At 39.4% G+C, this 22910-nt stretch overlaps 1 protein-coding gene across 1 annotated transcript in view; it reads right to left on the bottom strand.

Annotated features, from left to right (window-relative positions):
* Nucleotides 1-11643: 11643 nt before the first annotated feature.
* LOC133993423 (aryl hydrocarbon receptor-like) overlaps nucleotides 11644-22910 on the bottom strand; it is a 37306-nt gene continuing 26039 nt past the window's right edge. The window contains exons 4-11 of the mRNA XM_062432368.1: nucleotides 22624-22713; nucleotides 21051-21183; nucleotides 18962-19095; nucleotides 18599-18801; nucleotides 18395-18504; nucleotides 17009-17150; nucleotides 15099-16704; nucleotides 11644-11793 (exon numbers count right to left, since the gene is read on the bottom strand). Of these exons, the coding sequence (XP_062288352.1) occupies nucleotides 11644-11793; nucleotides 15099-16704; nucleotides 17009-17150; nucleotides 18395-18504; nucleotides 18599-18801; nucleotides 18962-19095; nucleotides 21051-21183; nucleotides 22624-22713 (2568 nt within the window). The remainder of the gene's footprint in view (nucleotides 11794-15098; nucleotides 16705-17008; nucleotides 17151-18394; nucleotides 18505-18598; nucleotides 18802-18961; nucleotides 19096-21050; nucleotides 21184-22623; nucleotides 22714-22910) is intronic.

Genomic DNA, 22910 nt, shown 5'->3' with positions numbered 1-22910 from the left:
GGGTTTTTTGTTATTGCCTGCATTTGCACAACTTCCTGCCTCCTCCTCTGCTAATGGTGCTTTAAGGCTTTTAAACAGAGACTTGTCAGCTGGCAGACAAGCAGGCCTGGCGTGGGGAGGAAAGCTATTGATATGAATAATGTTTTATCTCATGAGTTCAAAAACCTTAAGGCTGCAGGAGGACATGTAGCCTGTAGTCCTCCTTCTTTGAGCCATAAATCTTTGGCCCCAATCCACAAAAAGCTGTGAGTTAATCCATCAATTTTCAGAAGCTCTGATTACTGCCTGGCCTGGACTTCCACAAATCCAATCACCTTTGACATGTTAGCCTTTAAAAATGACCATAACGGGAGTGGATGTCCCAACAGCATGAAAACCAGCCAACGCAAACATGGTATCGCTTTTCCTGCTCCTGTTATTTCAGACCAGACTTTTGCCTTTCTTTGCTAACATCTCCTCCAGTCTCCAAAAGACATTAACAGATCACACAACCATCCCACAGACCTTTGTTGGTAGTGGATAAAGATGAATTTCCATGTTCTCTAATGTTACAATTATTGAGATATATCAACAATAGAACTTAAAATGTAAAATGAATCCAACAATGAATTAACACAATGACTTAAATAGCTGTAAATGGTCTGTGTATTTTGCTGATCTGCACAGTCCAAGATATATCTGAATTTTCTGGCTTTAACTTTGACGCTTGAGCCTGCACTTCTCCCCTTTTGTGAGTATTGACTCACCAAAACATAATTAGGTAGTCACCACAAATCATCACTTAGAACCCCACTAAACATTGATCACCAAGAGACCAGTTGTTAGCATACTGGAAGAGATAACTGGACCAGGAAATCTAAACCAGTCAAGGTATTTTGAATCAGGTTCACAGGTAGAGTGAACGGTATGACATGCAACAAAGGTTCATGACCAGGATCAAACAGCAGTGATGTAGCACATGTCCAATTAAAATCACATTTAATCACAACACTTTGAAGACAAAATAATATTAACATGTTTTTTTATATTTATAGGTAGTAGTTAGTTATTAGAATGGTCTTGAAAAATATTAGAAATGCCTGTTCTGTCTCAGCTGACTGGAGTGTTAGATTGACATTAGCAGGCTACCGTACCAATGGAGATAAAGTAAACTAACTGCTGTAGAAGTCATGGACAGGCAGTGTGTCTCAAATAGGGATTTTGCAGGGCAATAAACAAGCATCTGAAGTGATTACCTGTCAGAACTGTGTGGGTATATAGAGAATGTGTGTTAATTGACATCTGTTAGGGTATGGTACATTATGTTTCTGTTCAATTACCAGTAAAAATACAGGTTTAAATGGGAGAGGGGAGGTTAGCATGCATGCTGCATTGGCTGATGTTGAGCTGAACCAACAGACAACATTCCTTCTTTAAAAGAACAAAACCACTTTCTAAATCAGTGTATTACCTGAAGTGAACCACAGAGGGAGACTCAGACCACTGATTACAAATGATTATTTACATATATTTAGGCAAAAGTTGCTGTATATTCATCTGTACCTTAAAATCACCCCAGTACAGTGACAGTATATGTACTGTACATTGTTTCTGGGTGCAGAATAAACAGGTTATATCTGGACACCCTGGTGCTTTTCTGCCAAAAAGGGCTGAGTGTGAAAGGTGGTGTTAAGTTCTTCTCTGTGGGAGGACAGAGAAGGCACAAAGCTTCCTCTTGACTAATTACACACAAATCATTGTGCTGCTGATGTCCACATTGAATACATCATTCAAACATTATTTGTAGGTTGGAAAAAAGTATGTGAACCCCCAGGCTAATGACATCAATGAAAGCTAATTGGAGCCAGGAGTCCAATCAATGAAATGAGATTGGGGGTGTGGGCTAGAGGTACTTGGATTTATTAAAAAAAACAAACCTAAAGACAAATTGTCTATAAATGGAGGAGAAGAAAACGCAGAATGAGGTAAGAAACAAAACAACAAACAAAAATCCCAAAACAGAACCTCATAGTAACAGCTGTAAAATATTGATTCTTGTTTTACTGCTTCCTGATCCAGAAGCCCCATTATTCTGCTTCTTCTCCTTCTGGTGGTTTCAGGAACATGCAGGATTGGACAGCTCGCCACTCTGTCGTGTGATACTACTGGTCCCCGGTTCTGCATGTGCCTCTTCCTCATCCCCATCTTCCTCCTCACTGGCTGGGAAACAGGTGGCGCAAAAGACAAGGAGCACTTCCAGGCAAACAAGGAAGTTGAGCCCAAATAACAGTTTATTTTCCTAATGCCTTTTTAAGTTATTTGGGGTAATCCTTGATTATAGTTGTAAATACAGTTCAAAGCTAGACAAATCTAAAATGTTAGATAATCGATTAAAGGGCAATGTTTTCCTGATTTAAATCAGAGTTAACATATGTACAGTATATAAAACACCTACGAAGTGTGGATCTCAACTTTAAACTCTTCATGTGGATATAAGAGATGTGTCAACAAATATGGATTGGGCTTTATAAAAACTTTCAGTGGGTTTTTCAAGATACTAAAAGCATGTTCGGTTATTGAGCAGGCCTTGGCACTGTTCTGGTTGACCCTGCTCTGTACCCTCGCTTGCACTGGCTCATTATACAGGGTGATGATGGTAACAGGATAGCTAATACAGGTAGCCACCATCACCCACTATGAAGTACCCTTGGAGAGGATATATAACATCTGTAAAGATCCTGAAGTTCTTTAGCAGCCAGGTGTTAAGGACAATCCCTGGATATCTAACAAAAGTGATTAGGAACTTGCCCTTCCCATCACACACAGCCTGTAGCTGGATGGAAGGGAAGAGCTTGCTATTAACCCTGGGTCCTGGCAGGGTTTTGATTTTCACATGTCATTTATCAATGGCACTGATGCACAAGCCAAACAGGACTGTTGGCCAGTAACTGGAACTGGTGTTAAATACGTCCTGGTGCAGGGCAGGAATCCTCGTCACTTATTTGTGGACCAGCCTGCACACAGGAGTAGACAATATAATGCCAAATGTTTAAGCACTTCATATCATACTGCAATGGAATATATTAGCCTATATTATTCAAAAGGACACCAGACTCTATGAGTAATAGTAATAATAATAATAATAATAACAACAATAATAACAGTTAATGTATCAGTGTTGTAATATGGTCTCTTCAGAGCATCCATGGAGACTTGGCTGGGGTGGTAGCCCTATATGACTACAGTTTACAATTTACAGTTTCATTCAGCAGATGCTCTTACCCAAGGTAACAATCCTCTGAGAGCCAACAGAAGCAGGGATCTAGATATGTACACCTCTTGCCTGTGGACCAACCAAGCAGTGTTAAAACAGACATTTGTAAAGCGTATTTAATCATTCGCTGCATTTAATATTTGAATGCATAAGTATTGCATATACTATTATGATATATTAGCTTAGCCTGGTGATTATTAACTGATGTAAGAGTAGAATGCTACAACAAGCTTATGCAAAATCTTTACTGTGCGCAGAGCAGCTGGATTCATTTTTGAAATTGATCAGTCCCACAAGTCTGGTTAATGATCAGCTAAATAATCAACCAGCTGACACTCAGTGATATTTGTATGTTTGGCTCGATTGATTACCTATTTTAACAGTAGCCTGTCCTTATGGCAGAGTGTGACCTTGTGATTGTAATTACATAATGTGTAAATGTGATCAGTCCACATACAGATTTAAAAATTAAATCATTATTTATTCATGCAGTTTATTGGCACAGTACTTTGTTGTATATTGGCAGAATATAATAATAATAATAATATAATAATAATAATGAAACATTTTATTTGTATAGCATAGTTCACATACGTGCAACTCAAAGTGCTTCTCATCAATAAAATCCAAAGGATAAAACGCAGGAGACAAAAGAAAGGCAACCTTTAAAAGAAATCAGATCAAATTAAAAACAGAAAATAAAACACAGTAAAACACAAAGAGCCCATAAACAGTTACAAGTAGAGGACCACAAACTTCATGAAAGCAAGCCTAATTTTTAAGGTTGTATTTGAAGCTATGTACCATGTCTGATGTCCTGACCTCCTCTGGGAGGCTTTTCCAGATGTGTGGGCGTATGACACAAACAGCAGCATCACTGTATCTCTTAGTTCTGGTCTAGGAAACCACAGATTAAGGATCTCAGGGGTCTAGGAGGGGTATACCTAGCCTGCATGTCAGAACTGTAATCTATCATGTTAGTGCTGTTGTGCCTGAGGGGCTGGAGTGTATGTGGTTTGGTAATAGACCCTTTGAATTTTGACTTGTCAGAGCAGGAAAAACAGGCAGAATTAATAATGACAGCTCAGACCAGCAGGCACAATACCAAGACCCCTGAAACTAAAGCAGCTTTTGAAGGAATTCAGTTATGATCCACAAAAATAACAAAGAATCATCTCACCCCACTTGTAGTTTTCAAATAAGACATAAAAACTAATATGCCCCAGTAAACAGAATGTTTCTCTGTGGGCCTCTTTGGTGCCTCTTTATTTTCTCTGCGTCTGTGTCCCATGAAAACCACAGTGTGGCCATAACAGGCTCAGAATGATGATTCACTTGTCCCAGGCAGCAGCTCCTTCTCAGAAAGACTCTAATTGGCCAGTCATTATCGAAATATGTCTGCAGTCTCTGCAGCCAACTCAGCCCAATATCTCCACTCTGAACTTTGTATCTATAACAATGTCCTTTAGGCACACTTGGAAGCATTGCTTCTTTTTCTTCGTTTGATAAAAATGAGGCTGGATGTGTCTTTGCATAAACATGGAGGGCTTCAGGGCCCCCCACCTCGCCCCATCCCCCTCCGCCCACCATCCGACCTCACCCTGGAAATATGCTGCGCTCCCACGAGATTCAAAGTGACATTTCCACTGCCTCTTTCTGACATTCGTCTCTAAGCCTTTGTACTCATTTCAGCTATTATTGGCTTCATCTCGCAAAATAATGATGCAAGATCAAATCTCCCATGGCTATATGTCAAATATAAATCCAGAGTTGCTAATAAAAGGATTACACATGCATGTTGAGTTCTTCTCTGCCCTCCCATCCCTCTGCCCTCCTTCATCTGGCTTGATTTTTTTCAATAATGTAGCAGAAGTGATGTCAGTGAACCTCAAGGCGATAGGATGAGATTAAAACTGGACAGCTTTCACAGAAAACAAAGTATCACTTTAGCATCACTGATTCGATGCTCTAATTGAAGGCAGATGATTAATACTAAAACAGAAGAGCTATATTCGGCTGTCGTGTTGCAGTTTGTTGAGATTAGTGATAAATCAAGGATTCTGTAAATCAGCACACTTTATAAGCAAATCTTTCATGTGTCACTGTTAAATTTTAGAAACCGTTTGATAAAATAAAATACAAAAATACAAAAATATTAATAATGGTATTTTTGCCGATGGGAAGAATATGGGAGAAAATGTGAATCATTTTGTCACATAGTCATTTCTGAGAAAGAGGGCAAAGATTGTTTTAAAAATATTTGTAGGTATTTTTACGCCTTTATCAGGCAGCTAAGACATGGATATGACAGGAAGTGAAAGAAGAGATAGGAAATGGCATGGAGCAAAGGGTCTCACTCAGACACAAACCAGGGATGCTGCAGTTCATGGTTGGCCCCTTAGCCTCTCAGCCACAAGGGAATCCCCAATTAAAACAAGTGAACAATTTCACACTGTTAAATCAATTAATACCATAAGTAATCTTTAAACAGTTGGTAATATTTTAAATGTCTACTAATGAGGACTAAGGGGCTGGAAGTGTTAGAGGTATGACAGTGAGTGTTCGCAACATTTTGACATGTGTCGTCCAGCTCTTCCAGCCATGTGTCTTCACTGTGAAAGGAAGAAATCTGACAGTTGAGGAAACACACAGGACGTTGGGACTCTTGTATCTAGAGGTAAGCAGGATCAGCTGCACCCAGTCTCCGCTTTCATGTTCAATCATGATTTGAAATAAAGGAATCCCCTTTAGCTCATCTTTTGTTGCAATGCAGCAATGAGATGAAGAATCCTGTTTGTGTGGGAGGAGGAAATGTTTACAAGAGTGCAAGACCACATTGAGACTGCTTGTCCTCTCTCACCTACTCATGTTGCCACTGCTCCCCTCTCGCAGCCTTTCGATCACAAAGCATTACGGTCAAGTCTGTAGGCAGTGTCGGCAAAGTCGGGCCCACTCAAATGTAGAGATGCAGGACTGTGTAAAATGAATGTAAAAGGCTCAACAGCTCCAAGCTATTTTCCAAAGAAAACAATGTAGTGAATATAATGTACTTTGTTTCCTCACAGTTGTCTCCTGTAGTTTTGTTTCTTTTGGAACTACAGCAACTCAGATATGAAAAGATGTACGTAGAAGAAGTTATAACAAAGGTGGCATGGTATGTGGTATGGGTAGGCAACATGATTGTGAGACACATTTGTCTAAAGATTTTGTTGTTCACTAAAGTTAAACTTTTCTGTAAAACACATGAATGAATGCACGAATATTATGTCACAATAGTGGACAGCAGAGCAGGTGAACCCAAATGCAAAGACCAAAACCAGGATTGATGAAAAAAAAGGTCTTTATCCACGATAAGCAGGCAAAAACAAAAAAAAGAAGGACAATGCCAAACAGGTCAGAATGGTCAAGAACAAACCCCACAAGACAACCCGACAAAGACCAAGCACTGAACATAAATACACAAGGGATAATTACAAACGGGACCCAGGTGAGTGAAACAAGACACAGGTCAAACACATGAAGGAATCAACCAACGTGGGAAAAAACATGAAGTAAAGAGAACAGAAACACTATTTCGACATAAAATGGGAACAAACACAAACAGATAGTCCTGGCAGGTTAGGATACTTTGTCTCTGTGAACAAGCTCATTGATTGAATGAACTGATTTTGGTTCAACACTTTTCTGTTGTTAATGCTGTTGTGACAGAGCCAATAGTCTCCTTATATCAGTGTTAGAATTAAGCTACAACCTTACAGCACTGGTCTTTTCCTTGATGTGGTCAAGTTTAAACATGTTGATTTGATATTACATGCAACATAATACAGATGTCATATAGAGTGGGGAAAAAAGCTGAGGGAGAGACCCGGTAATGGGAAGTATATTTAAAAGGTTTCTAACCAGCTTGGAAAAGTTGCCAGCGCTTCTATAGTGGAACTAGCCTTGACTTTATGCACTGATGCACTGCTTTAGGGAATCACATAGCATCATACATGATGGTGAGTGATTGATTACTAGCTTTAGTTCCAGGAAGTGGACCGACCAGTCTATCATGCTTTCAAATGGCTCTATTACAGTTATTGGGCATTGGGGAGGCATGACCTGATGAGGTTATGCTATCAAGCTTGCATGAGTCTCAACTACAGCAGTGTTTAGCTACATCTTTTCCCATAGATAACACATGATACTACAGCCAAATCTCTCAGCTGCTGAAAATATCCACATGAGCATTAAAAATCTTGGTCAACAAAATGTCTTGGCTACATTTTTATCAGCACTAAACACAACAGAGGACAATTTCCTCTGAATCGTCTTTCCCTAAAGGTTCCATTTAAAGAGCTTTTACAATGATACTGTCAAACAAAATGCTAATTATCAAGTGTAGGTGTACTTCACCTAAACCAGAGGTGGTAGTTTTTTCACACTGAAGGAGACTTTGCCTACTGTGTGGAGGAAAAGTGAAGTTAGAAGAAGACTATCGGACGACACACTGCTGAGATTCATGGATCACACAGTGCAGTCTGGCTCACTGTGAATGAAAAGTGTTGGACAAAACACAGAGTGATAAGGGTGGATGTAGTACCAAGGAATTGCGAGAAAAAGATGATTATGTAGCTATCTGCTGCTTTCAACTATTAAAGAGTAAAACAAAGTGAAGGTTGAGCTGCCAAGTTCTTAATGAACTGTCTTATGTGTGGAAAAAGTGGTTAAAAACAACATCAAGTTTGATGACTAGCTGCAACTCTTCACTGTTTCGATTCCTAGCAGTTCCTATAATGGAAGTCATTCATTGAGAGATAATAGACAAAGATTACCTTGTTTCCAACCTCATTGTGAACAATATTAAGCTGATATCTCTGTTAAACAAACATACCTGCAACGAGCAGCAAAACATCCCAAATCAACCTACAAGCTGAATCCTGTTGAGATGGACAACCTAGTTTCCAAATGCAAACTTTGATAGACATCTTAGAACAGGATATCACAAGATACTGGCAGGAAAACCTGCATTTCTGCATTTCCTGAATGGAATAGTGAATTACTAGCGCCCTCTAGCAGCAGTAAGTGTAAACTGCTGGAAAATGACGGTGTTAATCATAAGTCATCAACCCTGCACCTGGAGAGCTATTGCCCTGCATGTTTTAGGTATTTCCCCACTCTAACACAATCAATGCTAATACTTAGCTTGTTATCAAGCAGCTGACGCTTGTCAAGGGCTTGATAACGAGTTCATAATTAGAATCAGGTGATTATAAATTGTACTGTACTGTATTGTATTTATCTCTCTTTCTATATTTCTGTACTTTGTTTTTTATTTTTTTAAATAAAACACAGACAAAGTGTGGAGGGGGGGTAATTGTATGTTTTAATGTTTGGGTTTTATTTTTAGTTTTATTTCTCAAATTGCAACATTTTTATGTTTTTTGTTTCGAATTCTTACTGTTAAATGTTTGTTTTATGTAAAGCACATTGAGTTGCCATTGTGTATGAAATGCGCTATATAAATAAAGCTGCCTTGCCTTGCCTTGCCTTGCCTTGCCTTGCCTTGCCTTGCCTTGCTGACACCCCTTTCTGTGCTCTCTGTTGACCATCTTCTGGATTGTTCCTTAGTCATTAGCTGGTGCAGTGGTTTTGTTCATCGACAGTAAATATGCAGACTTCTCAGACTTAATGTGGCAATGATTTATTGATGTTAAAATGCTACATATAGCACCTTTACATGTCAGGGGTCCACAGTAAGGAGTCACTGACAAAGGTTGCAAACCCCTGCTGTTTACTGTCCAAGTGAATACAAAACTGGAGGGCTCAGAGAGGGGAAAACGTATAACTGGTCAGAGTTATATGCTTGCAAGATGTTTGTGTTTTTCACTGTGGTCGCAGAATTCCTTTATTTCAAAAGGAAGAAAAGAATACAATTGAAACAAGCAGTCAAAGGACACGGGTCAAATCTGCAACATCTACACCTTATCCTGTTAGCATGTTAAAGTTACTGTGGATAAGCAAAAGACAAAATTAAACTCTCCAACATTATAGCCTATTTAACAAGTCTCGGTAGTATGGCACCATTTTCAGGCTGTCATAGGGTCCAGTGTTTTTTTTTTGTGTGTGATGAGAATACTATTTACAATTTTTAAAAAAGAACAAAAAAAAGTAACGTGATGAAAATAGTGCTTGAAACTAGTGACTTGACGTAAAACTATGTACATACCTGTATTTGTCAAAGCTTGTTTGCCTTTTATATACAGTACACATTTTTTTCACATTGTTAATAAGTCACATCAATCATATTAAATAAAGCAAACATTTCTGCTGTAGAAAAAAAGGGAAAAGAAACGAGTCAATTTGAATGACATGTAACCACGTGTGTCTCACATTTCAACATAAAACATAGAACAATAATATTAATACCAATAGTAATGACATTATTTGAACAATTAAATTGAAATCTCTTTTCAGCATCTCTCCTTGATGAAATAAGTCTACTCTGTATCATTTTTCCAGTAATTTTACTATATACAAGAAACATTCAGAACTATATCCATCCAGTAGAGATCTCTTTTTTTAATACTCACATTTGGTTTTTCAGTGATTGCCTTTCTGTAACTGCTCCAAGATCTTGTGTAGACCTGAAATGAATGACCTGATATCATCCTGTTTCCTACCACTGGGTCAATTCTTGAAAGTGTGACATTTTGGGGAAATAGGTTATTTTTATTACTCAGATGACAAGTCAGGTGAGAAGATTGATATAATTTTTATTTCTATACGTCTGTATCTGTTTCAATCTTCACTTCTTAACCTCCTTAGGATTTCGCAAAATGTCAGACTTTGCCTTTTTTTCTCCTCGGGTTTGATTGTACTGTAATGGGTCTGGATTCACTGATTCCCTCAGGAAAACGAGTACAACCACTGCTTAGCGAAAGGACGACAAAGCATTTTCTTTTCTTTTCTTTTTTTTTGTACGAGAGAATGTCTCACACACCGACTCCAAAAAACAATCAAGAACGCTTACTTAATGTAGGACATGAATAAATACAGAAAATTAAGTGACTTCTAAACAAGTCAGTTAAACGTTTAGCACTGCCCCCACCCACCAACACCCTCCAAAAAAAAAAAAAAAAAGGAAAAAAAAACTCCAGAGGTCGAAGATGATCAACATAATCAACAACAAAAATACAAATAATTCAAGTGGAGAAAGATTTTTTTAAATGATGACACTAATAGTTATAGAGAAGTGTTTGTGCTTGTGAGGACATTAACCCATCACCTGAAATGTACCTCAAAATAAGAATTTTTAAAACATGCAACCTGGTCAATTTTTTTGCACCAGTAGTTGCAAAGATAAACAAACAAAACTAAACTAATATGAAACAGGGTCTGTAGTTGTTACAACCCCAGTATCCCTGACTACAGATCTGCATTAAATGGGTGCTTGAAATAAAGTGCAGGATATTTCTAGCCATAATTTCCATATTCTATACTTTTTTTCAAAAACACATATGGTTTAATCTCATTGTTGATGAGTACAACTGTTCAACAAGGAAATCGCTGACCATTGAAAGATTACATTCTTGTTGCATAACTGAAAACTATCAGCGGTGCTGATGTCCCATTGACTGCCAGTACCAAAAAAACCTGTAATCCCGCTACAGTTGAACTAACAGGGATGGAGTGTGTGTTTGTTCAGAAACATAGTGAATCAAACAATCCTAACTGTGAAACCAATTTATATATTAAATCAGGAAATATGGGATGAAATGTTAATAAACAAGACTGAGAATTGCATTCGATGCTTGGTCCAAACCCTCTCCCTTCTACTACATTCATGGAGTGCAGACAACAACTCGTGTTTTCACCTCAGTTCATCTGCAACTCCAACTTTGTTTAGATATCTCTTCCTTACAGTATGTCACCTAGCTTTCTCTCTCTTCACAATGTACACAATTAAAGAAAAACCTGAATGAAATGACAGAAAACATCTTTGTTGTTTCATATTTAAATACTGAATAACTGGTATTGAAAATGCCCCCCCCCCAAAAAAAATAAATGGTATTGAACTATCATTAATTGCATTTTATCTGAACACTGATGTATAAAACTTGTGTTAACCTCTCTGTATTCCTTAAAATAAACTCAACAGAGCACTCTTGACTGCATTATTGTAAACAAAGGACTCATTTGATAATATGACTTGAAATATAACACAGTGATCCTCCTCCCATAAAAACAAAACAAACAAACAAAATCACAAATTTAAAAAGAAATAAAGAAAAACTTATAGGCCTACGTTTATTCAGCTTTGCTTGTTGTCTTATCTAGATGTATAAGGCTGGTCCAGTCATTGTGTGTTTCTGGCCATTAACAGTACATGACTATTCCCGGTCAGCTGGTCAGAGGTAGAAGCCAGTGGCTGGTGGATCAGGGAGGCTGGACAAAGTCTCAGGGCCTGGCATCTGGACTGTAGGGGGTGCTGCTCCATTCCCATTAGGCAGAGCACAACCGCTTGGGTAAGTACTCGTCAGGATGCAGCCGTTCTCCATCTGCACAAGTCAAGATTACATCATGAATACAGAGACCTGGAAATTATGCTCAAAAATAGACTCTATTCCTATTCTTAGGTTTCTATCCTGATTTGGTAAATCTCCTATCTTGGCATATCAGACATATAACAGACTAATAGATGTGTAATAATTATTTTAAATGATGTTCATGGATGTATATATATATATGTATACACACACACACACACACACACACACACACACACACACACACACACACACACACATATATACATACACACACATATATATACATACTGTTCATATATGTATACATACATAGTAATATATAACCTTTGAAATGACTTGTACCTATTTTATGGTACAAAAATATGTTCTGTTTGTGCACAAGCTGTTCCTTAGAAAGAGCAAATTAAGTAATTTATGTGCAGAAGCACTCAATAATGTTGTCCCTCATATATGCCAGAGGCTGTAGAATTCAAATAAAATCATAATATATGACCCACAGTGATGATGAATAATGATTATTCTTCAATACCCCATACCTTTCAAGAAAACACCAGCATACATCACACAAATCTGTGCAACTTCCTCTTGAAATGTCACAATATATATATATATATATATATTTAGAAATGTTTCAAACTCTTACTCAATGAAAGTAAAGTAGTCACCCAGACTTGTATAGACAACTGAAATTAAGATATTTATATAAATATATAAAGAGTCAACAAAATATCTGTGTGGTAAACTGAGGTTGCACCTCCTCTTCATTTTATATCAAGTCAATTGAAGGATTCTGTGTTACGTAGCACAACAAGCAATCAAAGCTGTAATTGGAACTGCGTTATGTGCATGTGCAGTAGTGTAATGCTAGTTTAATTTGTTTTTGGACAAAAATTGAGCTCTACAGCATATAGGAATATGATATGCCAGACTATACTGTAAATATACACTACCGTTCAAAAGTTTGGGGTCACCCAAACAATTTTGTGTTTTCCATGAAAAGTCACACTTATTCACCACCATACGTTGTGAAATGAATAGAAAATAGAGTCAAGACATTGACAAGGTTAGAAATAATGATTTGTATTTGAAATAAGATTTTTTTTACATCAAACTTTGCTTTCGTCAAAGAATCCTCCATTTGCAGCAATTACAGCATTGCAGACCTTTGGCATTCTAGCTGTTAATTTGTTGAGGTAATCTGGAGAAATTGCACCCCACGCTTCCTGAAGCAGTTCCCACAAGTTGGATTGGTTGGATGGGCACTTCTTGCGTACCATACGGTCAAGCTGCTCCCACAACAGCTCAATGGGGTTCAGATCTGGTGACTGCGCTGGCCACTCCATTACCGATAGAATACCAGCTGCCTGCTTCTGCTCTAAATAGTTCTTGCACAATTTGGAGGTGTGTTTAGGGTCATTGTCCTGTTTTAGGATGAAATTGGCTCCAATCAAGCGCTGTCCACTGGGTATGGCATGGCGTTGCAAAATGGAGTGATAGCCTTCCTTATTCAGAATCCCTTTTACCCTGTACAAATCTCCCACCTTACCAGCACCAAAGCAACCCCAGACCATCACATTACCTCCACCATGCTTAACAGATAGCGTCAGGCATTATTCCAGCATCTTTTCATTTGTTCTGCGTCTCACAAACGTTCTTCTTTGTGATCCAAACACCTTGGATTCATCCGTCCACAACACTTTTTTCCAGTCTTCCTCTGTCCAATGTCTGTGTTCTTTTGCCCATCTTAATCTTTTTCTTTTATTGGCCAGTCTCAGATATGGCTTTTTCTTTGCCACTCTGCCCTGAAGCCCAGAATCCCGCAGCCGCCTCTTCACTGTAGATGTTGACACTGGTGTTTTGCGGGTACTATTTAATGAAGATGCCAGTTGGGGACCTGTGAGGCGTCTGTTTCTCAAACTAGAGACTGTAATGTACTTATCTTCTTGCTCAGTTGTGCAACGCGGCCTCCCACTTCTTTTTCTACTCTGGTTAGAGCCTGTTTGTGCTGTCCTCTGAAGGGAGTAGTACACACCGTTGTAGGAAATCTTCAATTTCTTAGCAATTTCTCGCATGGAATAGCCTTCATTTCTAAGAACAAGAATAGACTGTCGAGTTTCAGATGAAAGTTCTCTTTTTCTGGCCATTTTGAGCGTTTAATTGACCCCACAAATGTGATGCTCCAGAAACTCAATCTGCTCAAAGGAAGGTCAGTTTTGTAGCTTCTGTAACGAACTAAACTGTTTTCAAATGTGTGAACATGATTGCACAAGGGTTTTCTAATCATCAATTAGCCTTCTGAGCCAATGAGCAAACACATTGTACCATTAGAACACTGGAGTGATAGTTGCTGGAAATGGGCCTCTATACACCTATGTAGATATTGCACCAAAAACCAGACATTTGTAGCTAGAATAGTCATTTACCACATTAGTAATGTATAGAGTGTATTTCTTTAAAGTTAAGACTAGTTTAAAGTTATCTTCATTAAGTACAGTGCTTTTCCTTCAAAAATAAGGACATTTCAATGTGACCCCAAACTTTTGAACGGTAGTGTATGTACAGTACCTGTAAGTATGATGAGTTCATTGTTGGTTTGGCTCTGAGAGATTGTGATGACAATTAGACATGAGATTTGTTGATAATAAGAAAAATATAGAGAATTGCCTGTGAAGTATGTAAATGTGAACAGTGATGTAAATGAATTGATAACGTATCACAAGAAAGAGGATTATGATATAATAAATCCTGTGGAGAAGTGAAAATGACAGATGAGTCCTTCTGTGGGGAGCATGGATTTGCTCTGCAAATATCAGCACAGTCTGCTCATTTGAATATGAGATGTAATGTATAAAATATTGACAGATTTCCCTGAGTGGGTCAAAGATGGAAGTGTTCATGTAACCATTAGAGGAAAGGTCATGTTGTGACTGAAATTAGAAATCATTGTATGTGTGTGTGCCACAAACACTGACACCACATTTCACAACAACTGGTCATTCATTCTTGGTGGTTTTTAAATGGAAAGTCTGTAGATCGCCCAAGTTATTAAGATTTGTCCTACAGGATCATGAGTACCTGTACTAAATTTCACGACATCTGATTGAAAAGTTGTGAAGATATTTCTCTGTGGACCATCTGGCTGGACTGATAAACTTACGGACCAACGCTACCCTAGATCTAGTGTGACCAAATATGAGGAATGCCACTAAAAGCATGATCATAATGATGTAAGGTGATGTAGTGAAGCTTTCTGAGAAATATTGAGAATTCAGTAACCAAACTACTTTTAGCTAGAAAATGATTCAGTGCCTTACCTTACTGTGACTGGGGTCATGAGGGATCTCTGAGGTCATCATGCCATAATGGTCCAGCTGCCGGCAGGGTTTGCCTACTCCTAGGATCTGCTCCAGAGAGGCATTAGGGGGAGGACACTGTGACAGGCTGGAGATAACCTGAGCCAAAGGAACTGGGATCTGCTCCTGCGGCTGTTTGTGGCTCATCCCCTGGAAAGACGAAACTGTGGACTCTGCCCTGTGCTGTTGCCCATTGCTCCCGAACAAACCACTTCCACTAATAGTGTAATCCACATTGTCAATATCAGGCATGCTATAATCCATGCAAGAGTCTAGTGAGGTGTTTGTAAGGGGTTTTTGGCTGTTGTCAAGGCAAGGACCCAGACTCTCACTGAATCCATAGTCCTGCCACTGGGATTTTCCAGCTGGATGCTGTGTGCTGGAAACGCCACATAGTCCGTTGAGGTTGGTTGCCTTCTGTTTGGCATGGCACTGCTGTGAGAGCTGGTTCCGCATCCTGGGTTTCTGCTGCTGCTGAAGGTAGCTTTGATGGGTTTGCTGCTGATGAAGCTCTCTGTCCATCTCTGAGGCCTTACCATTGAAGACAGTCTGTTGTGAGTTAAAGTGTCCCTGTTGTATCCCTGCATTGGTTAGAATGTCTTGGGCTGTCCATTGTCCATTGGAGATAGATTGAGTGTGCCCTAACAGCACTCCATTAACTGATGTGTTAGCCAAATGGTCACTCTGCTGGCCCCACTCATGCGCGACTTTACCTGTTCGCATGTTGAGGTGCTGTTGCATCTGCTGGGACAGCTGGACAATGGGTGCCTGCCCCACCAGAGGAGGCTTATGGTGAGGAAACTGCATTTGCACATTAGTGTCAGAGGTCGGATTACTATCAGGTAGTGACACTGTTGTGGCTGCCGCTAAGGCATTACTGGGACGTACCTGTCTTCCGTGATCTGTGGAATCAGTCTTTCCCTCAATGGAGTCATAGATATAGGAAAGAATCTCGTCATTCGTTAGCAGGTCATCCAAGGTGGGCACACGTTCAGGGTCTATTTCAACTCTGATCATCCGCTCATCCAGCAGCAGCAGCTCCAGATCCTCAGCACTCAGCCCCAGCCCTTCCAGAGCTCCAAATAGATCACCATTTGAACAACCCCCTTCTTCCGAATCCACAACCCCATGGCCTTCCAGGGAAAGGGAGTCCAGAGTAGCCAGCAGTGGGTCAAAACTGCCTGACTCTGTAATGGTTGGACCTACCACACCATTGCTTGATGTGTCCCAGTTCCTGTGCAGGCTGGAGGGTTCGGAGTCAGAGAAGCTCATCTGGTCCCCAAAGAAGCTGCTATGAAATGACATTTTGGATTCCAGGGCGGGCTGGCAAACATACACTGACTCATCCTGACTCATAAGTGCCCCTAGAAGTGATCCAGGGTCCAGACCATCTCTTATCAGCCTCTCAGTCCGACTCTTTTTTGACTTACTGCCATTTTTCTCATGACTTCCATCTCTAAAGCCTGCAATGGGATGGTTGGACTGGTAGAGCAAGGCCTCACCTGTAGCATAGGTAAAGGGTAGATGCATGGAGCGCTTACGCAAATGTTCTCCTCCCTCTTCATCCCTGCAGAAGGCATAAAACATGATCATTATCTGGAAACCTAATGGTGGCAATCAAAGTTCCCAGTTTTTGCTTGGTGCTTACACACATTTTTCGTGTTTGAAGTATAATAAATGTTACAACTGGGGTTTTAGGGTCTGCAAACTATTGATGGTAAATTGCTAAACTCTGCATAAACCAGGTTAAACCATATGTGGGGGATATATTAAACAATAACTTAACTTATAACTTCAATTTTGAAATACAGATGTATAGTATATTTATGTAAGGCACATATATTTTATTGGTTTACAACATAAAAACATACAAAAGAGGCCTCTGGGTGGCGATGATGTAGTCTGGTTTGCCGTTCTTGTACACCAGCCTGGCATTGGCCTGGACCCACTTCCAACGATTCTCCTTGGTAAGGAGCCTGAACACAGTCAGACCACTCTCTCCAGTCTTCATCACTACAAATACAGAATACACACACAACAAAGCAGAATAATTAGCTAACTATTATAGTATATTATATATATCGTACTATATATACTGTACAGCATAAACTGTAGTGTTTTAAGTCAACAGAACACGAAAAAATCAACATAATAGAAAATACAAAACACGTTCACAAAACAGAAAACCTTTCTCATCATTTGATTTGTTCAATGTTGTGTTTTTGTATCCATTGATTGTATTATGAAGTGTTGTAGTTTTTGTTTTTTCTCTCGTTCTTGATTTTGCATGTTGCTCTACACTGACCCTTCAATTGCATTGAGGAGAGTATCATATCTGACCTCTGAACTTCTTACCCTCAAACTGTGAGTGCTGTATATGGATCATCTCTCATGCTTTGCTCATACAGTGGATTTGAAGACCCCATCCTCTTCTCTGGCAGCTCTACAGCTTTGCTCAATCTGCCCCGTAATCCAACAGGATTACTTGCAAAAGCTGTCTGAACTCTCTGACCAGGTTCGACCAGTCCACCAACTTTTTTTGACAGGACTAAATCTAAAATAGCGGATAGCTGTTTCTGGTACTATATTGGCAGGTAAATGTCAAAGATAGATGGATTCATTTGCATAATAGAACAGTTTGAGACTTCTCAATAACCATCTATTTTTGCCACTTTAAAACTGTGTGTAACTGTTAGTTAAGCTATGCAGCTTGCCTATTTTGCCCATTACACTCTTAAAATTGCAAAGTATATCAATTATTGAACTGCCACTTGCGAAACAGCTATGTAATCCTTTGAGAGGTTTTCATTATATCACTTTTTCTCCGACTATTCTGCACTTAAACAAAATCCTTAGATACATTGATAGAGTCTTTTTTTCAACTGTTGACCAATAAAGTCGAAAGCAAAACAGAGAATGTGTATAAAGGGAGTCTTACAATGATCCTCAAGAAGTTATTTGGAGCTATCTGTAGTTTGTTTTTAATTCATTGACATGAACCAGTAAACCAGGAAATACCAGTATAATCAAACAGATGTGGACAATCGAGAAAAAAGTCTTTCATGACTTCCTTTGTTTTTCAATTGATGTGGGTGAAGGCCAAACTGTACATGATAAATGATGTCCACTTCCACTTGAAAGGCAATCTCATTATCAGCAAGCGTCAGGGCCGATGTGAATTATTTATTAATTGCTATAACATTTACAGCAAAATAAGTTTCTGTAAAAAAACAAAAATAAATGGAGATTGAACTTACTTCTGACATGGTTCTCTGCACAGTACAACATATCTGCTGCATGGATGAACTGATAACCGGATCCTCGTACCCGCAGTTCAGCCTCTGTGTACCCCAACACTATCTTCCCCCTGTACAAAAAGACAATAATTTCCAAATCAGGACAATTCACAAGGCTCAATAAGACATGTACGGAGTGTGCATGTTGCATGCCAGTTTCATTACTTTGCATCACAGGCTAAGGGCGTGAAGTCCAGCTTGTGTTTGGTTCTGAAGATCATGTTCTTGGTCCTGATCTCCAGGATGGATGGAGGCTGCAGAGGAGTGGCAATGGTGAAAAGGGCGAGCTGTGGCGGCACCTTTCCTCCGTTATCTTGCCGATGGTTCTGTCCGTGCAGAAACTTCAGCCTGCCCTGGATGTTTAAAGCCTATGGAGTAAGGAAGAGAATCTGAGCTTAGTGTTGGGGGATCTCATGGGAAAGGTAGTACAAGATTGTAAAAACAGCTCTGCACTGACATCTACTAACAGTTTTAGTCAAGTCATGTCTCCAGCAGTTTTTCTCTCTTTTGTTTAAACATGTAACCTACCAGGAAGCCGGAGGAATTGTCCAGGAGGCAGCGGAAGCGACACACAAAGTTTCTCTCTAGGAAGGATGAGTTCTCAGGGGGAAGCTGTTCAGGGTTGTAGGTGACCAAAGATGAGCTGCTGTCAGGTTCCATCTCTGTGGATAGAAATATGAGCTGATGTCAGGTCATTACAGCCAACTCTCCCTGAACAAAGCTAAGTTTAAATCCACAATGTGTGGAATTGAAATGTGATTATAACAGAATCAGAATCAGCTTTATTTGCCAAGTATGTGTACATATACAACGAATTTTACTTAGTGGCTTTCGATGTGCTTACACACAACAATCTTTAGAAAGATAGACAAGCACAACAAGCATAATAAGATTATTAGAAATAAACAAGCAAGTGGGTGAAAGAATAGATACATAAATATGGAAACAACAAATGGACAGCAGCATACAATTTCTATATACACAGGTGAAACCATTTCTGTAAACAGGATACAAATAGAGCAAAGGTGTGATGAGTGCAAGGAGTGGAATAATATTGAATGATGTTATTTTACATTGTTCAGTAGTTAGTAATGTGCTGCTCAAATACACAGTAAGGAATGAAATGTTTACATGTTGTTGGACATTATGTTTTTATTATGTATTTTTATGATGTGTTCTGAACAGGGTTTATTTCCCGAACTGACGAGAACAGACAAAAACTAGATCAAAACTGATGAATCTAGACAAAGGATGAACAGAAAACCAAGTTTAAATACAAACCAAACTAATCAAACAACAGGGAACAGGTAGCAGAATACAAGGGCAGGCTGAGAGCTGATTGGCTAGGGAAAACACAAGGAGCAGAGCAGGGCTAATGAGGAAAGTACAGGGCAGGTGAGAAGAGGAACACACAAGGAAAACACATAGCAAACTGAAAATCAAAACCCAGGAAACACACTTACAAGACCCAAGTATAAATAGACATGATGTATCATACTGTTCCAGTCACTTATGGGGGAAGCTTCAATACAAAAAGCTACCGATTAAGTCAGTGACACTGATGATTTAGTACATTCAGTTCAACTTGTGGATTCTGTGTTGAAGATCTGTGTGTACATGTGGCACTTTTGCAGTAAATGCCATTTATCTTTAAGCTACAACAAAGTAGTGTGTCTCGATGTCTGGCACACCCTTTTTAAACTGCAATGCCTAGATAAAGTCACAAGTGGGAACTCAAGTGAGAACATTGGCCTGGCATCATGCTGCCCTTTGTATTTATTCTTGACCTGCATGTTAATGTTGTCTCATATCATCAGCGGACCTCCATTGTAGCAAATGCCCTTATGTAATGATGCCCGGAGAAGCTTAACACACCAAATGACAACATTTGTGGCCCTTAAAGGGAAGACTGTCAACAGGAGTGGGTTAGATGTGTCAGAGCTGTGGGTCTTAGCTTTAACACATTGCTCAGAACCAAAGCACACAGACATAAGCATCTTAAAACCCAAATGCAGATCTGGAACCACTTCACCTCATAAGCCACAGTGAAGATTACAGGGTCATGTGACCTGACCTGAGGATGGTCTTATAGCTTAATGCCTAAACTGTGTGTACTTAACTGTCTGATATTGATGTCCAAATGTGTATGCGCACACTGACTGTGGGCTGCAATGGAAGTACAGAACAGTACTGATTTTTTTACTTGACATAAGAGGACTGTAGTGTCTTCTTAGAATTATTTCTGCTTATTTTGATTTGACCTTTTTTTGTAGGAATTATTACATATTCAATCAATACCTGAATTACCTGCACAGTGTTACTACAAAAGATGGTCAAATAAGATGACCATCAATTACAGCCCAATTTACAGTCTTTTTTTGGTGTAAAATCCAATTCAGAAACACCATAAGTAGCCCAGGTCAAATTAAACTTAAACCAAACTTCAACTAAACAACTTAAATCTCAACAAACAACATGCTTGCAAAAATGGTAATTCCTTGATCTTGTGTGTTGTATATTTGTTTCAGTTTGAACACCTGTATTCAGTCCCACCTGGCTCTCACAGTTTTGTTGTCTTAATGAAACTGAAACTTAAGTAGGAAGAGAGAGTGATCACCTTGAGGCGAGTCTTGGCTACCAGCAGATGCAGTGGCAGGAGGAGGATTTAAAGCCCAGTGCAAGTTTCTCCTGAGCTCCTGTTGGTCTTCCGTATGGACCAGTTCATACACACTCTGGTGCATGACATCAGTCTGAAGAAAATAATGACAGGAGATGAAAATATTAGCTTATGCCAACATAAGCTATGAGACAACTCATGCAAGCTAACAGACACATACAGGGTGTAGGCAAACTTAGGCACCTAATGAAGAGAGCCACCATCATATGTGTAATGTGACCCATGTTGCAGAACAATACAGACAAACTAAACAACAGCCTATATCAATCTCTGGAGGAAGTTAATGGATGCTTATCTTTGTAGATCATTGCCAATAATTCACACTAGCTGGTTTGTTAGCCCTTTTTGCTAAGGAATTGCTAGATGGTCTTATTAGGTAGTTGCTAAGTGATTGTTAAGGTGTTTGGTGTGGTTGATAAGAGTTGCTATGGAGTAAATGAAGAGTAATAGCTTGTTGGTTGATACAGTGTTGCTAAGTGGTTGCTATGGTGTCTTAGGTGTTTCTTAAATGTTGTTAAATAGTTGGTAAGGCATTACTAGATGGTCTTGGTAGACAGTTGCTGATGGTGTCCGGTGTGGTTGTAAGTGTTGTTAAATAGTTGGTACGGCATTACTAGGTGGTTGCTAGTGGGTTAGTGGATGTTCCTGTACTGTTGTTAGATGGTTACTCTAGGGGTTAGGGGGTTTAGAGTGTTATTTGTTAGTTAGTATTGGTTGTGGTGTTAGGAGCAGTAGCTCTAGCAGCAGTCATCACACAAGACCATTAGTGTGTTTGAAATTGTGGCTGTCCTTAGAAAACTCTCTCTGTAGTGTAAGTGTGTACACCCCTGAAATATTGTGCTCAAAAACAAATGTCACTTTTGTACTGCTGCCACAAGTCATAACACAGGTGCAGTCAGTTATCCCTGGAGGTGCAGTGTGTACTCTCAGTTGAGCTGTGATGCAGAGATGCGCTGCCCACCGCAGCACACTGCTGTGATTTGTGGTTTCTACAAAAGGCCAAGCTATAAATAGGTCAGGTCTTTCGGGTGCTGTGTCTGTTTCTGAACCTCTGCACCATGCAGGGAATGGACCCATGAATCAACCGAGACCCGAGCTGCTCCCAGCAGATGTTGCACGCAAGCTGTAAAACTAGACTAATTTATCCGCCAAAACATAACCACCGGAGGTTTCATATGATAACATATACGGTATTAAGTTGCTTTATGCACCTGTCCATGTCTACCTGTGTTCCTGACAATGTAAGCATATCTTTTGAAAATACAGTAATCCCTTTTCAACCACAGTCTCTCAAGTGATGGTAATGACATGCATGTTTGGGGACTTGTGGCTGACAAGGGCAGCTAATCTAGCACTAGTATTATTCTTATACCAGCTTATAGACCCAGGATACTACTAATCCGTTTCTAATCGATATCTGATTATGTTCTCATTGTTGATTAGTATTAAGTTGATTATTAGAGATGATTCAGCTTGTCAGACATATAACAAATGACTGGAAAAGAAACAATACCTGGTGGAAGCCCAAATAGTCCTGGATGGTGTGAGAGGAGTAGAAGATGGTCCCACTGGAAGTGATAACCAAGACAAAACCATTGAGAGCCTGTGGATCAAACACATAAAGGGTTAGGGTTAGAGTTTGGATTAGAGTTAGGGTTACAATGCAGCAAACATTGGCTCGCCAAAGATAAAGTATTTTCAGCAGACTTACACCACCACAAACAGTAATCTATCATCAGATATTTTAATATGACTTCTTTTTGTAGTCATGACGTGGTAAGCATTAGCATTATCTGATCA

Source organism: Scomber scombrus, chromosome 13 (assembly GCF_963691925.1).
Source record: "Scomber scombrus chromosome 13, fScoSco1.1, whole genome shotgun sequence".
In the NCBI taxonomy this organism is placed as follows: domain Eukaryota; kingdom Metazoa; phylum Chordata; class Actinopteri; order Scombriformes; family Scombridae; genus Scomber; species Scomber scombrus.
This window is presented reverse-complemented; position numbering and strand designations above follow the sequence as displayed.